At 42.6% G+C, this 17,090-nt stretch overlaps 1 protein-coding gene across 2 annotated transcripts; it reads right to left on the bottom strand.

The window, feature by feature from the left end:
- Positions 1–547: 547 nt before the first annotated feature.
- On the bottom strand, positions 548–17,069 carry LOC118085305 (beta-1,4-galactosyltransferase 3). Of its 2 annotated transcripts, none has more exons than XM_035115825.3 (7): positions 16,797–17,069; positions 12,122–12,599; positions 6,055–6,290; positions 4,946–5,136; positions 3,838–3,960; positions 1,980–2,084; positions 548–1,216 (listed from the first exon to the last, which is right to left on the bottom strand). In XM_035115825.3, exons 2-7 carry the CDS (start codon positions 12,372–12,374, stop codon positions 1,048–1,050), a joined length of 1,077 nt encoding a protein of 358 aa, XP_034971716.1. In that variant the 5' UTR covers positions 12,375–12,599; positions 16,797–17,069; the 3' UTR covers positions 548–1,047. The 2 variants fall into 2 exon arrangements, with proteins under 2 accessions (XP_034971716.1, XP_034971717.1); XM_035115826.3 differs by having other exon boundaries at positions 16,024–16,827.
- Between the last annotated feature and the right edge of the window lie 21 nt (positions 17,070–17,090).

Below are 17,090 nucleotides of genomic sequence, written 5' to 3'. Positions count from 1 at the left end.
CCACATCAGGGATGCTCTAAAGAAAAGAGGCACAGTACAGGATGCCCTAATGGAAGACGCAGAAGCACTGTGCACCTTCTGTAAAGCAAAACCCAGCATTCTGACAAGTGCTTATATTGTGCATGGTCTCAAAGAGGACTAGGTGATCCTCATGGTCTCTTCCAACTTGACAATTCTACGATTCTATGAATATAGCAGAGTGCTACAGAGCTACATACACCTAGAAGCAGGTGTCTTAATTTTTACAACAAACGTCCACATGGGGTGCAAACCTTGGCCACTCTCACTCCTCAACTATCATTTATCTCTGTTTAAGATGGAATTGCTTTAGGGAGGAATGTGAACTAGGGAGTTAGCTCCTAACACCCATGCCTTACTGTAAAATGGCCATGTGCTCTTTTATATGGGAAAGAGGCAAACAACTCATTGGCTATAGTTTTCCCTTGCCGTGTACTGTATATCAGAAACCTCTGGAACAAATCAAAGCCCCTAAGGAGAGAAATGATCCTTCAGAAAAGCAGGTAATGATTGCAGCTGAGACAAAATGCTAATACTCAGTGCAGTTTATTTAAATTCATTGAAAAATAAACTTTTTTACAAAATTAACACTTTGAAACACATTTAATACTTAAGTGCCATCTTAAAGCGTTAACACTGGTGCAAGAGAACAGAATTTATAATGCAAAATGCAAGAGGTCTAAAATAGAACAAACACATAAATTTACGTTACATTCATACGGTTAAGAGGATACAGTAATGCCAAGTATCCACATCACAGTGTAACTGGTTATAAGATCTAACACTTGCTCTTCAAGAACTGTGCAGGTGAGTTAAGAGTGCAGGGTTCAGTAGACATCGCACTTTACAGTGGCTGCATGCTTTCCCAAAAATACACAAACTTAATACTCGCGTGTTCATTCGTGGTGACTTTTATTATTATTTTACTTGTAAATAGACGCTTTTAAAATGCATCTTCATGTCTCTGTACCACACAGTCCTTCTGTACCCAGCAAACTCCAGCACTGCAAGAGTCCAATGCTGCCAGAGTCAAGCTTTGTTTCCTTTGCTTTCGCCCTCAGGTGGTAGTACTGGTGGAGCCCCAATATCCACAGTAATGTTAACATACAGGTGGTACTTCTTCTTTCCCAAGAGTTTGTACTCCAGAGAATTCATCCCATCATCTTTCCACGTTTTTTTAGTGTTCAGTTCAGCAGGGCTAGAGGGGAAAGTAAAGGTGGAATTATGTGAGGCAGGGACAATAGAGAGAAAAATGCTAATCAGATATCAATGTTACAGGTCTAGGTTTTTAAGCAGAAATGAAGAGGAAGTTTTCTAGGGCTATGAAATGTGGATAGATAGAAGTTTTCCTTTGCAAGAATTTGCCTAAGTAGGAGGTGCCTCACCCAGGAATGTGCTATCAAGCACATGAAGCTCTTTCGGGAAATTTGGTGGCAGACTGAATACCTTCACGAGCAGAGCCTTCAATACCAAAAAGGCAAGGTGCAGCCAAAAAGCGGCATGGTTTTCAATCTATCTGAGTGCTATGAACCAAGGGCAGTCCAGTAATCTGCTTGGTGTGCCTCTGAGCATATACAGTATCTCTCAGCTCAGAGCAGCCACAACAGCTAAGGCTGAGAAGAGTTTCTGCATCAGATGATGTAGCTGAAAGGCACCTCTGCTCTTCATTTATCTCCATTCCAGTAGAGCTGCTGGAATGCCTCAACTCTGGCTGTTGGCGAGATGTTTACCAATCAGGTATTTAAATATTTTGCTCCATCCTGCTGGTAGTTACATTGATAAACAATGAATTTGAGGTGCCAAAGACTACAAGTCTCTACTACTAAAATATATATCCTGGCTCAAAGGTGATGGTATGGTTTGATCTGGTGCGGATGCAATGTGTTACAAGCCCTGTCTGCTGGGAAGGGAAGTGTAGTGCACATAAAACTGGTTATGAAAAGAAGAAAATCTGTATTCACCTTCTAAGGTTCTGTACACGTTTAGCAGCTTGTCCATAGTCTATCATTTTGTAATGCCCAACATAAAGTGGAACGCGATCTATTCCCATTCCTGCTATAGCAATCCTTTTGAAGTGAAGAGATGGTGAAAACGTTAATTTACGAGCATAAGTACATGCATTTCATAAAAGTACATGCATTTCATAAAAATGGCAAAATCAAGGCAGACAGCAACAAAGGTGAAATGGTTAGGACTGGCATATTCTAAGAGTTCATGATTATCAATTATTTTCTGTCTAGCAGTGATACAGACATAAGATGGCTGGATAATTTGCTCTTGGTGGGTGGAATTATATAAGATAAGGTCATCCGTTTTCTTTCTTGTCCTACCTTGGGTGCATTGCTCTGTCTCTGCTCAAAAATGCCTCGCGAAACCCGAAATAACAGATTTTAGCACCAGCCTCCACTCTGTATCAGGGTTAGATATAGCAAACCGGTTCTTTGAAGTTCAATCTGATGAGCTTCAATGCTGTTCCTTAGAAATGGTTTTTCCTTTTTTTGAAAGGGGGGCAGGCATAGGAGTAACATTGTCCTAATACAACCACATATGCTGACAATGGCTTCACAGTCTCAGTGGCCAGTATGAAAGTTATCAGGCCGGCGATGCCGTGTCAGATTTCTCTGCTTTAACTGCCTGATGAAGCACTGGGCCAAAGTGAGAACTGCAGTTATCAAGTCTACTTTCCAAAATACTTTCCCATCTGCTATTCTGCACTATTTTAAATTATTTATCATTCATTAACAAATTTTTAAAGGAGGAATTAGAGAAGGGGGTATTTGGTGTCAAAAAAATTATTAGGCACCATAGAATCACAGGACGAGATCCTCAGGAATGGTCATTAATAACAATAAAATAATAATAATGTTATTTTTTTAAAAAATGGGCAAATAGGGAGCATGAAGAGCACAAAAACAATTTGGCATCACACTAAAGTTAATAATACATTTTTAACAACTAGAAAAATGGGGAAATAATTTTGTCTTTCAACAAAAATTAAATTTGGGGCCATCTTGAGGGGCGCAAAACATGGGTGGGAGGGGAGGCCTGGATACTGCCCACAGATCAGCCACATTTGCTTTGAACAGTGGTTAGAACAAAGTGTTCCATTTACATTTTTATATTCTGTCAACCATGTTTGGGAACAGGAAAAAACCCAGGAAAGATGAACAGAAATTTCACAAGACTTTGCCACATTAATGTTTGATAGGGCTAATCTTTGCTCAAATTAGCAACTGGCTGACATTTAATTCAACGCCCAGTAAGAAACCACCTTGTAGCCCCCTGTACACATCCCAATCTATTTAGCTGTCTGCAAAGGCTTGTATGGTGCCCCTTTATCTCAGACAGCAGTATTCTACCCTTTATCATAAACTGCTTTGGAAATTCCTGAGCAGCTTGTCACATCTTACAAGGAGTTTGGATTTAAAAACAAACAAACAACAGAGTGAAATTTTCTGTTTCCTGCAGTGCAGCTTCAGACTTGTTTATAGATTGTACAATAGAGCCCCGCCAAAGTCCTTGGAATAGCAGCTTTCAGAGGACGGTTTTCGAATGTTCTGCCATTTCAGCCAACTTTTCTCACACTTTTCTAGCTAAAGGTGCAAAACAGTACTTCTTTGAATGGAAAACACATTCCACACGCAAAAGGGCACCTTTAAATCCAACCCATCAAATGAAGTAATTACCAACCACTTTCTGAACAGAGGTCCTATTGAGCGATGGAGAGTTCTCACATCATTCTTTTAAACAGGCACAACTTAACTGTTGTTATGTTTGAATTTATCACAACCTTTTTCAACGCCTGTTCCTCAATAGTACCTTTCAGCAATGTCATCATCTTCACCATCTTTGTCCCAGAAGGTATTTGGAAACCCATTTATCTTCATGTAATGCTCTGGGGTCAAAGCAATTACACCACCAAAAAAGGACCAGTATGGGAAACTACAAAGAAATAAACCTAGATCAGTTTACCAAAATAATAATAATATTGCACTGCACTGTGGAAAGCAAAGAGTACATTTGTCTGGCACAACAAACTAGACTACTATTTTTCTTTGGTCCTACATGGAGCATCAGGACACAATGACTTTCACATTCATGCAAGTTTAGTGCTCCTGATGCTGTACCAGAAGTGTTGTGAATACAGGGAGTACTGTACGGTATTAGTTCTGGAAAAAGTTCAAGACTTCAGTATGCTTCAAAACACACCTTCCAAGTTTCTTCTCTTTTACATCTCAAGGTTAAGGCCATGATTTAAGCATACTTAGAAGTAAGAGAATATCAGAAAACAGTTTTTCCTTGCAACAGAAACAAAGCACTTTGAAATGTGCTTCCAATGAACACCAGGAAGGCACTTGCAGTATTGGCGCTTATACACCTACTGAAAACTCATTGGCTTTCCTGTGTTGATGTATTTTCTACTTGTTTTATGAAGAACATTTTATTGATTGTATGCTTCTCACTGCCACATTTTTCCTAAAAGTTTGTTGTATTTGCAAATAAAAATAAATTGCAAATACTGTAAATTCAATGGGACTTACAATCCCAAGTAAGATTGCAGTTCAAAGTGCCATACAAAAGAAGTGCATGCAGGAGAACACCTGTGTGGTTTTATGCTCCATACCCTAATTGATATGCATGCAATGTTAGAAGGTGAAAAGGAGTAGATGTATTCTATCCAACTGCTTCATAAACAATGAAATTGCCAGAACCTGAAAAAGTGCTGGTTGACTGCAAAGCACTTGGCCCAGTGTTAACCCTTATAATTTTTTAACATTATTATTTAATAAATTCATTTTAATTTGTACTATTTGCATTTTTGTACTACTTGTGTTACATTTCTTCTCCTCTCTCCTGCCCGACCCCAACCAATGGTAATATTATGGTTTATGGGCCTAGTATACCCTTTCCTTAGGATATTTATTACCTGTAGTATAACTTGTCAATAGCAGTGGAAAGGTGTTTGGGGAAATATTCATCACAGACATAAACATTATAATCATTCTCTGGAATGAGGTCCACATCATGCAGAAGCAGGCAGTCCCAGTCATCGTCTTTCATGGCCTCGCGGACTCCAATGTTAAGAAGCTTTGCTCGGTTAAATGGGCCACTTCCAGCCTGAAAAGAGAAAATGAAAATCAGCCTTAGAACACAATGATGGATTGGTTAGAGGGCACTCATAATATATTGTGTTGCTTTTGTGACACTGAGATATTTGGCATGCTAGGCGTATCAATCGTTGAAGAAACTAGTTTGCAGTCCAGCAACTGTGAGGAAAGACAAAACTAGTGGTTAGGAAGGGATCGCCACCTCACACAAGCAGCTGGACTATGGGACGAGAGATAAGGAGGCTAAAATAAGGGTGAAGAATAGCTATTAAGTAAAGAAGAACATGAAGAAAGGTAAGTGGAGAATGAGGATCTGAGGAAATGGAAGAAGCAAAATGGAGCTAATAATCACTGGACCAAGATTGCCAGCATTTCAGGACTGGAATTGCATGCAATATGTTAACAGCTGTAAAATGAAGTTTACATGGTTAATAATTAGTGTGATGGCCACAGAATTTGTAACATTCAAGCCTGATATCAATTGTACACATTCACACCTAGAAATGCAAAACAACAAATTAATCCCTCCCCAAATGGCCTTCTCTTCAGTACTTCCCTTGTTTCTGATCTTTACATGTGATTTTATTTTTAATTTTTTAAAATCCCCAGCAGATCACGTTATTTTCATAGAAACATCCATAGGAAGAGTTTGGACTAAGCAGCACTCATAGCATGTACTCCATCTGGCATTAAAAAAGCAGCATGGCTGATTAGAAGATGAACACTTGCAATTTAGAAAGCAGCAGCATCCTTGACATTTCAACTTTTCAGATTTTGATTTTATGAGGAGCACTTTATAGACAGCCGTATATTGAAACTGCAGGCACATTCCCGTATTCTGTACTTATCAGACAACATTTGCGTTAGCTCATTTTATTAAAAAAAATCATGTTAAAGAGACTTTCAGCGTGCCTTTGGTTTGGCTTACCTGATGAATCAAGTAGATACAGTAGTTAATCTGCTGACGCTGAAGGAAAGGATGGAGATAATAGAGGAAATGCTGCAAGTGTTTCTCATGATTCTTGTGTGGCACAATGACAGCAGTTTTGTAGCGAGCCTCACAATGGGGAGGGCTGTAGCGACCGCCTGACTGGACATACGGGTTTTTGCTGATGATCGTTTCTTCACTGGGTAGTGTGTCAAATGTGACGGATAAGGGTCCAACTGTATGAGAAGAAGGGTTAAGTGGGTGAGGAAGTGAGAAAAACCACTTTGAAAACCTGTCCAAATCTTACAAGTTTCAGAATAAGTTATTCATTGAGATAAAGTCTCCTACAAGGATAGTTGGTAGAGCACAGGTGCTGATTTAAACATTTTTCTTCTAAAAGAATGCGTGTGGGAGGCTCTGGCTGAGCTCAGACATAACTGACTAAACCACTAATTAGCATTAGGAGAGCAAGCCTTTGCAAGCCTCAGGCCTGTGCATTTCCCCTCTCCTCTAATAAGGATGCAGAGGGGATTAGAAGCTTCTACTTCCATTTAAGATTAACTGGTTTAGCATTCCATCCAAACTCTAAACTGTGGCTAAACTAAACTGAAGCAAGCCAGCTTCATAAGAGTACAATTTGATTTGCAGCTTGCCTGAGCTTAGATGCCCCAGCAAGCTGCTGATAGTTTAAAATGAATGCTTCTTTGCAGTTGTGCAAGGATGAGTACATGATCCCAAGGCTCATCCAAACAAGGCCATTATGTCAGAATGCAAAATCAATTAGGGACAGGCACAAATCACCCAATTCCTTGCAATAACAAGCTAGTCAACTGCTTTCTTACAAACTCTAGGTAGATTTTTTAATTCCAACATGTTTTTTATATAAGTACTTCACAGAAAATATAAATAATTGTGGAATCAGTACTTAATTTGCCTTTAAATAGCAAGAGCTATTAAGTATACAATGCAGCTTCCTTGGGTCAGTGGGATCATAGCACTTCAATTAACATTTTTAAATTAAAAGTGTTCCATTTTCACAATCAATAGCAGCCTTGATACCAGAGGCTGGTATAAAGCTATACATTGACCAACTCTATTTACTATTCTGATGGACTGATCCTTCTTATGCCAAGGGAACACCAATTGCTATGCCAGCACGTAGTTCAACATGACATTGCAGCAGCACAGCAAGGACACTACAACTAAATTGCAGATATAAGCTGGTTTAGAGCAGCGTTTCTCAACCGGTGTTCCGCGGCACACTACTGTGCCGCGGCACACTGGCTGGTGTGCCGCGACAAGAAGGGCGATTTGCACTGTCACGTCACTGACCCGCCGGAAAGGAAGCCGGCCGGGTCACGACGCGAGGCGAGCGCCCGCGTCGTGACCCGGCCGGCTTCCTTTCCGGCGGGTCAGCGCTGCCAATTGGCAGCCGCCAGGCACGTGACAATGCAAATCGCCCTCCTGGGGAGGAGGAGGCAGGCGGGGAAGGCTGCGCAGGGCTTCCCTTCGCCGGGCCAGAGCGGCGGCGGCTGCCTGGGGTGGCTGGGAGGGAGGCGGCGGCAGCTGCGCGCCCGTGTCTGCCCGCCTGGGGTCTGTCCCCGCTCGCTCCGCAGGCTCTGCGCCTGGTGGGTCCGCCTGGCTACCGCGCAGCAGTTCTTCAGCGGCATGCTTTACCGGTACGTCTCCCCTCCAAACTAAACTAAATATAGGGCGGCACAGAGTTGGTGTGCCGCGGGATTTTTTTCATAGAAAAGTGTGCTGTGGCCCAAAAAAGGTTGAGAAACACTGGTTTAGAGTGAAGGAGGAATGTAAAGAATGGATTTACTGCAGACTAGAGTATCCCTATACTCTAATCCTGTACAGTATAGAACAAACACTGGGTTCCTTCAACTCAAGCAAATCCAATGATTGCACCTGTACAAGGAAGAAACAGAAAACAGGAAGAGCATACTGTGTGTCTTCATGTATCCACAGGAGACAGACCACACTGGGACAAGCATTGTGAGTAACAACACTTGGCCACACTGTTTGTTGATCTCTTTTAATAGCTGAATAAATCACATAATTAGAATGGTCTGGAAAATAGTGACAACACCAGTAAGAATAAGCTATCCAGAACAAGGAGGATTAAACGGTTCAAGATATTCAGTTGGCTTCATGGGGAGGGAAAGGGTAAGGAGAGCATAGGAAGTCAAACCACACTTACTTAAGGAATATAAAATTAAAGCTAACATACCAAGTAATGATGATGACGATAATCCCCTGCCCATCTGAATGGGTTGCCGCAGCCACTCTGGGCAGCTTCCAACAAACTCTCTAAACTAGGAGGGTTCAGATCTGCTCTGAAAATTACACTGATTCATGTGGAAAAGGCTAAAGAACAGTTCTCAGTAAGAGTAATGGCAGGGGAGGACTTTGGTAATATGGCACCCTGGGCAAGGACAGATTTTGGCACATACCCCCCCCCAAATATTCCTTATCTTCACAATAATTCTTTTTAGTGCTGTTGCTTTTTAAATGGATCTTCTCAGTAGGTGCCTGTATAAATATAGGTTTCATTATCATCACCATCATCACTACCATTATTATTTATTATTATTTTGCGCCCCCTCAGCTCAGCACCCTGTGCAAGGGAACCGCCTGCACCACACTACAATCCAGCACTAGTTATGGCCATGGTTGGTGCAGGAAGACTTCATTGATAACTAAGCAGATTATACTGATGATTCAATCATGGGTACACTCATCTTCTCAAAAAGCAGCACAGCCTACTGCAAACCTTACCCTTCAAGAATATGGAAATGAAGTTATTTCTTCTCACTACTAATGAGGACCCTAGACATTAACTGCATACAAAAGCAAAGAACACCATCTCTTCCACAACCTGACTACACCATTTCGATTGATTCAGCTATTATTCTTTTTTTTCCCTAGACAAGGACTGAAAGATTGACAGTGTCACTTTTTAAAGTGTGTGAATTTCATTACTGCAAATCTACTGCTTTCCCATCAGGAGTCACAGAATGGGAACTATACTTTGCCTGGCTCCTATTTGCTGATATTGCCACTGCCGCACAGAATGATTTGCACAAGCTTTATCAAAACCAAATGAATGCTGCCTAGGATATAGTACCGTCACAACTCCCTCTCATCTCACTCCCCACCTTATAATACTGGCTTAATTGGAATGTAATGAGAAGAAACGGAGGAACTTATAGTCCTCCAGATATTGCTGAACTACAACTCACTCATATTTGATGGGAGGACTGGGACTGATGGGAGTTTGAGTCCAAGTCAGCATGCTTTTGCTAACCATAGTTAAGATTAAACACAGTTTGGGTTTGGATGACACAGCAAACTGGAGGTTATTCTAAAACATTAATAAACAATTCTGAACTCCCCGTCATGTGGAAAAACACAAGCCGAGGGTGATGACTTCGCTGCAAAGAAAGAATTGGTCAACTGAAATCATAGTGATGTTGGGTGATGGACAGGTGAGAGGCCTGTCAGAGTTGGGGGGGGGCACAAGGAATTGTCCTGTCAGCCAGATCCTGTTCCCTACTCCTGTGCTAAACTATGGCGAGCATTATGTCAAAACCAGTTTAGCAGTAAGAAAAACAGGCATTGGAATAGACAACGCAAGCACAAGAGCCGGTTCCCTACCCCTGTGCTAAACTATGGTTTGGCCTTATGTCAAAACCAGTCCAGCAGTAAAAAAAACAGTCAGTGGAGCAGACAATGCAAGCACAAATCCAGAGTTAGGCAGTTATTCAGAAGTAGTTACTGAAAAAGATTAAGTTTTTAAAAATAGCAATATGCAAGATAAGAGGTACTGGATGCTAATATCTAGCACACTGAAAAACATCTTAAGATGAACAGCAATTGTAAAAAAGGATAGCTACTTATAGCAAAAGCAACTGCTTCCAATGGAAGATTAATATAGGAAAGTAATGCAAAAAGAACACAATCCTACAACCCAATACAAAAGCAAGTTCACCAGCCAAATTAACATAGGGTTTCTTAAATTTCAACAACAAAGGCAAAAAGTTAAAAGGACAATCAAAATTTCTTGTCAGACTAATGTAGACTAATGTAGACTGAGTCTCAAACACCTTATGTATAAAAAGTCCAAGTGTTGGGCAACATTTGTGAGTTCAGATTAAGATACAGTACATCAATGGAGCTTTGCTCATGAGGTAGCTTTAATAGCAAAGCAATACAAAGCCACTAAGGGATGCGGGTGGCGCTGTGGGTTAAACCATAGAGCCTAGGGCTTGCCGATCAGAAGGTTGGCGGTTCGAATCCCCGTGACAGGGTGAGCTCCCGTTGCTCGGTCCCAGCTCCTGCCAACCTAGCAGTTCGAAAGCAAGTCAAAGTGCAAGTACTGTAGATAAATAAATACAGCGGGAAGGTAAATGGTGTTTCTGTGTGCTGCGCTGGTTCGCCAGAAGCGGCTTTGTCATGCTGGCCACGACCTGGAAGCTGTACGCTGGCTCCCTCGGCTAATAATGCGAGATGAGCGTCGCAACCTCAGAGTCGGTCACGACTGGACCTAATGGTCAGGGGTACTTTTACCTTTAATACAAAGCCAAAGTTGTGTATCTGCTGTTGTATGGCAGATGTGTGAGTATGAATATTTGGAAGGCCTGGGATACCAAAATCACATCTCATCAACGCCCAAGTTATGCAGAAAGTCAGATCATTGACTGCCCCTGTAGCATACAGCTATGACATCATCTGGAAGAAGGGAACAGTTGCTAAACCTGTCCCCCAGGCATAGCCCGGAATGCCTGAATATAAATTTGTCTGCTTTTGTGCCTGCATTTTGAGGATATAAAACTGAAAACACTCCTGAAGTAAACTGCCTTACTTTCATTAGTAATGTATAATGTAATGTATAATTTGGGGTGGGGTGGGGGGCAGTAAATACACACAGTACAGTACCGGTACTTTATTGACTCGATAAAGTCAAAACTTATTTTACTGATTTAACAACACAAAATGTATAATTTATTACCTAATTAGCATATCAAAATTGTATTATCATACAATCATAGAGTTGGAAGGGACCCAATGGTCATCTAGTCCAACCCCCTGCAATGCAGGAATCTCAGCTAAAGCATCCATGGCAGATGACCATCCAACCTCCGCTTAAAATCCTCCAAGGAAGGAGACTCTCCAACTTCCAGAGGGCGACTGTTCCACAGCCAAACAGCTCAAACACATGGGTCCACTGGAAGGTCATCCAATATCAAATCAATGTTTCCTGTACTAGCCAAGGTTCTCTAAGCACAACAAAACAACCATTTATGAAACACATAACAAAGACAATCCCGTGCCAGAAACAAAGTAGTTGATATACCGGTAGCTACAGGTATTTATGATGTTTGTTGACTCAAAAAAGGAAGCACATACCGGTACATTGTTTAATGAATATTCTGCAATTCCAGCACTGGAAAATACAAGCAAACAGGTGCAATTTCCCATCTAAATTATATATTCTAAAAGATTGATGTAATATTTGAAATTAATGCTACTAGGAAAGATGCTTTCACCCATCGGTCCCAGTACAATAACCACCCAACATCGACATATAGGTAAAGCAATCCTAAAACTCAATCAGCTTAACTGGAGAGATGGAACGCAGCAGAGGTTTCCCTCTACCCAGTCCTGGCAGTGTGGGGTATGCTCTGTGAACAAGGTGGATCCCACTGCACCCAGCTGAGGTTCTTCTGGAGCCTAAGTCAGTCCAGCTACTACCAATGGGCCTGATCCAGGCCCCTCTGCTGCACCAGCCAGGAGCTGGCATAGTGAGAATTGGAAATTTTACTGTGTGTGTCCCTCCTTCTCCCTGAGCAGTACAACCAGGAAATGGAAGAGATGGTGGCTCCACTACTTCATGGAGCACTGCTGCTCCTAAATGGGAGTTAGGATCACAGCCAAATACAGCTTTCATGTGTAACTCAAATCATTAGGATGCATTACCAACATCAAGCTGCAAACATTAAGAGTGAGGAAGACAAAAGCAAGAATCCTTATTGTGTCTTTTTTATTTTATACATACCTAATATTGATGAATCAGTGCAGTACCGCATATTTGCCTTATCAGGAGCACGAGTGAACAAACTGAGATTTGTATAGACATCCTCTGTTTGTGAATAGTCCAATGGGGGAGGTAGCGGAAAAGAAGTCCGATATACAGTTGAATTGCTGCCTCGATACAGGATCAAGATGAATATTGCTTGAAAGATTATCAAAAAAAGCAGAAAGCAGGGATTTTCTACTCGAGAAAGGGACATTTTCTTTCCAAAAGCCATACTCAGGCTAAACACTTAATTCTTCAAGACACACCAACATTTTAACTTCATGGGTACAGTGCAATGGAACAGTAAATGTTCTCATTGGGCAGCTGAAGAAGGGAGCTAGCATCTTTGGAAAATGCCCAATGTTTTCACAGGATATAATGCAACCTTATTGCCGATCAAACATCTTAGATTTTAAACATCTTCTGTGCATATTTATTCATTCTTCTATTATCCAACCTGCAATTAAAATGAGAAAAGCAATGAAAAGGTGCTAACAATACATTTGACTTCTAACTAGATATAATGGCATATGAACTATAAACTAACAATTGTTTGACCTCTTAGAATCATAGTTCCAGTCTAACCCCCTGCCAAGCAGGAACCATGTTAGGTGGTCCCATGTTCATCTGTTAGTGTGGTCCCAGATGAACCTGGGACCATGTTAGGTGGTCCCAGGTTCATCTGGTGTCTCCAGTCAAAAGCAGTTCAGCTAACATGACTATGAAAGCCCTCTGCCAGAAGCTTTAGAGCAGGGGTTGGCAAAATTTTTTAGCCGCGGGCCGGCCCACTGTCCCTCAGACATTGTGGCGGGCTGGAGAAGCGGGGGGGGGGGGGACAGGACGGGAAGAAGAGGCGAAGGAGGCAAGTAGTTCTCCTCCCCACCCCAGCCGCTGCGCTTACCTTACCTGCCGCAGCCGCTGCTGCTTCTCGTGGGTACAAGGCGGTGGCGGCAGAAGAGGCTGAGTGGCAGCGGGAGGAAGAGGCCAAGCAGCGCGGGGACGTCTCTGTCAATCAAACACCACTGAGGTAAACCAGGCGTGGCGTTTGATTGGCAGAGCCGCCGCCGCTTGGTCTCTTCCTCCCGTCACTGAGATGATTTTGGCTCCACGCTGCGGGGCAGCCGCTGATCACGTGCAGCCACTGCCCACACATTGGCCAAGGCCTCACACACCTTTGCAGGCAATTGGCCACGATTGGCGCCCACCTCTGCTCGCACTTTTAATAGGAGGGAGGAGGAGGAGGTGCAATACATGAGAGGGAGGGGGGAAATGGCGGCACAGGAAAAAAATGGCAGCGCAAAAAAAAATGAACAAAATCCCCACGGCGCACGCTGATCCACAGACCGTCCGTGGGCTGGATCCTGAAAGCAATTAGGCTGGATCCGGCCCGCAGACCGTAGTTTGCCGACCCCTGCTTTAGAGAACAGCCACCAGTCAAGGCTTGATGAAACTGAGTTAGATGGATAAAAAGGCTGACAGCAGAAGCAGTTCCTTCTAGCCAAAGTAGGAGGGCTGTGACTTTCAGTTCATTTACGTATCTAATTTATATAAATGTATGAGCATTTATTGGAGGCAATCTATAGTCACCTGTTTCCCACTTGCCACTGTGGTGTGGAAGTAGGAACAGTTTCAAAATGCTGGTATTTAAAATTACGTTTTGGTGCAGATCACGATCTCCACACTTCAGATAAAATTCTGTTTTTTTAGCCAATAAAGTTTATTTCTGTTACTGAAACTCTTGTTTCAGGAGAAAGATTAACCCAAACATAATTATTACATATAATACAATAGGATCTAAAGCAATATTGCAGTGTAGAGTACTCCTATTCAGGGTTCCAGTCAGTTGGCCCGGCCCTCCTTCAGGAATCAGAATAATCTACAGTATTTCTCCTCCCAACCCTAAGTTTTATGTTTCTCTTTTCCAACTGAGACTCAGCATTCTTTCGCTGCTAAGCATGAGCCAGTCCTTTTTGGTGGTGTGTTTGCCTAGATTTAAAATTTTAGAAACTGTGAATCCCAGGCTTCCAATTCAGTGAGAAATTCAAATATATTCAATACTTACTTAATTATTTATCAAACCTAAAATTGTTTTGCTGCTTTAACAATACAAAATACATAATTTAACACTTAATTAGCATAATATTATATTTATTTGTCATTTTTCTTAATTTTACAAAGCAATGCTATGCATACTTTATTCAGAAGAACAGCCCATTTTGCAAAGTGCATGTAAATGCAATATAGGACTGGACCCCTACTTTTGTACAAGCAAATATAACCAATACTGTACTAGCAAGTGAATGAGAGGCAGCACCCTATGCTACTTAAAACACAGGCATTTTAATTTTTGCCACCTAAGACATAGGCAAATAAAACTTGAAAATAGAAATTACAAATGTTGTAGTAAACAGACAAACCAAATGCATTACTTGGGAAGAAACCGCATTGCATACTCACAATATTAAGGACTAGCAACATATTTGGGTATCAAGATAAACTTGCAACAGCAATGAAAACACTGAGCACACCTCGCATGAATGTTCACAGGAATTATCATTTTCTAACACAGTAAAATAGATTGTTGTACATAAAACCATTACAAAACGTGTTTTAAGTAAACTGTTGTCCTAAAAAGCATTTTACTCATCCAGAAGAAAAAAAAGAATTATTAATAATATATTTTCTCATTGCTGTTCTCATATATTATCATTTTTATTTGCTAAGCAATTGTACTTTATGGCCTTTCTTGCTGTTCTATGAATTATTATGGCAGCTGGGTGTTTTGAACTACTTGAATATAATCCCAGTAGTGCAAGAGTTTCAGTGTGGTTCACTGCTAGCTGGTTGACCCTCTCCATTCATCTGAGAACAGGTGTTTTTTCAACCAGACAGGGAAAGTTGAATGTAATTTGATCTGGCACTCAAACATGTCCTAGGTCACTGAAACAAGAATGACTGTTCTTTCAAATGGTCTTTGACTCTCAGGGTTTTCAAAATCCAGAACGCAGCGTCCGTGAAGCACAGGGGAAATACTCACTTGATCTTATAGAACAGTGTAGCACACTATTAGAATATATCATGCCTGAACCCCCAATACTCTTTTTAATATCAGGAGTCAGTCATGGAACATGGGGGTGGGGAGGAATACAGACAGATCGATACAAAGACTTTCAACCATATGCAGACTTTTCACAACTGCTGAAAATCAGCAGGATTGGTGGGGACATCTTAAAAGGAGGTAAAAGAGCCTTGCCAGCTCACCTTTTTCATACCCAAGTGACCCAAGTCACATGCGCAGATGCAAGTGGCAAGAAGCCTCTTGGAGAAAACTGCCTACTCTACAACAGAACGGAGTAAACCATCAATTGCGCAAACAGGGAGCTTGCGCATTCACACTGGAAGCCATTTTTGAATCTTCCATTAGGGTGATGCTGGGTGAGAGCTTCCTATTGAACACAATTGAGAACCTCAGGATTTTACCATAGCTGTGAATCAGTAATCCTCTAGCCGGTGGGGCAGGAAGAATTTTATTCTAGCCTGTATGCTTACAATGGTGGCTATTTCATCATGACATCTTGCCTTGACTCTGTTTGTACACTGCTTTGCGAGTCCTCAAAAAGTGACGAAAGCTGCTTTTAAAAAGCAAACCCCTCGCAGGTCTTATGCAACTCGGATCGTACATATGTGTGGTGGTGGGGGAACCCCTTATTAATTTATTTCTCACAAACATGGGCATAACCAAATCATTCAAAAGCTGCCCTCCCCAAATCAATCAAAACCAATACAAATCTGAAGTTTGCCCCTCCCTCCCCTCTTACAAAAGCCTGCCCCCGGCCCAAATAACAAAAATCCTGGCTTTGCCATTTTTAAAAATCACGTACCAAGGCCAGGAACACAGCCTGTTATCCCCACAATGCGTCTCTGAGCGGGATTAAGTCAGCGTATGACAGCTTGGACTCCTTTATTATCATTATTATTGTCACCCAGAACTGTGACGTTTCGTATTTTTCCTCTGAGGGGAAAACAACCGTGGGGGGTGAGGGTGGAAGAGGAGGGTTGAGAAGCGGACGCAGCAGCGCTGGCAGAGGCGGGAAAATTTTAATTTAACCCACCCCACCCACCCCCCAAAAAAACCACCCCTCAAAAGTTGAAGCGCAAAGTCCCATCATCGCCTTACAATTCGCCACACAGCCCAAATCCAGGGCTGAATCCCGCGCCTTGAAATGTTTCACACCCAGCAAGACCCGAGTTAGGAAAAGCTACTCCGTGTTTGTGTGTGGAGACCGAGAGCGAAGCGAAAACCCCTCGATTTAGCTTTCGGTGCCAGCAGTAGGCGACCGTCCCTCACCCCTATCTGCCCGTTTGCTTGTTTATACAAAGTATTTTTTTTTAATTATTATTTTAAAGGCTGCAGTCGAGCAGACTTTGAGAGTCGCTTAACTCACTCTTGCGGGACAAAGGGCAACTTTATATGTATTGCCTTCTTCCCCAACCCCCCGGCCTGCTTGGGTTCCCGGCCCCCACCCGCCACCTCTGGACGGTTCACACGATGCCCCCGTTCCCTCCCCCCCCCCGCAACCCCCCCCCCGGCTCCCAGAGAAGCCTGACAAGCGAACAGGTGCCGCCGCCGAGGGCGAGAGATGGGGCTGCTCACCTGCCCGCCTGAGAGAACGCGCGTGTGCAACACTTCCGTCCAGAGGGCTGTCGTCGGGACCCTCCCACCTCCTCGCTTCATCCCCGTGTTTTTTGCATAACAAGGGTTTCTAGGACTACAGCTCCCGAGATGCAACGTGACGACTAGGCCCTCTCGGTGGGGTTGCATGCTGGGAAACGGAGTCCACTAGGGCTCCTGCCTTAGCCTACGGAGAAGGAATCGGCGCCTGTCAGACGGAGTCTCTCCCTCTCCCTCTCCCTCTCCCTCTCCCTCTCCCTCTCCCTCTCCCTCTCC

The sequence above is a fragment of the Zootoca vivipara genome, chromosome 4 (genome assembly GCF_965207765.1).
Source record: "Zootoca vivipara chromosome 4, rZooViv2.hap1.1, whole genome shotgun sequence".
In the NCBI taxonomy this organism is placed as follows: domain Eukaryota; kingdom Metazoa; phylum Chordata; class Lepidosauria; order Squamata; family Lacertidae; genus Zootoca; species Zootoca vivipara.
The sequence above is the reverse complement of the archived record's forward strand: the minus strand, read 5'-3'. Positions and strand labels throughout refer to the sequence as shown.

What these genes read in the sequence shown, in the direction of transcription:
- LOC118085305 (XM_035115825.3), bottom strand. Translation starts at nt 12,374, where the DNA reads ATGGCTTTTGGAAAGAAAATGTCCCTTTCTCGAGTAGAAAATCCCTGC. An exon ending in GATGATGACATTGCTGAAAG is followed by an intron (nt 2,085 to 3,837) that starts GTACTATTGAGG and finishes TCACTTCAAAAG; the next exon opens with GATTGCTATAGCAGGAATGG. An exon ending in CGTGTACAGAACCTTAGAAG is followed by an intron (nt 1,217 to 1,979) that starts GTGAATACAGAT and finishes TTTCCCCTCTAG; the next exon opens with CCCTGCTGAACTGAACACTA.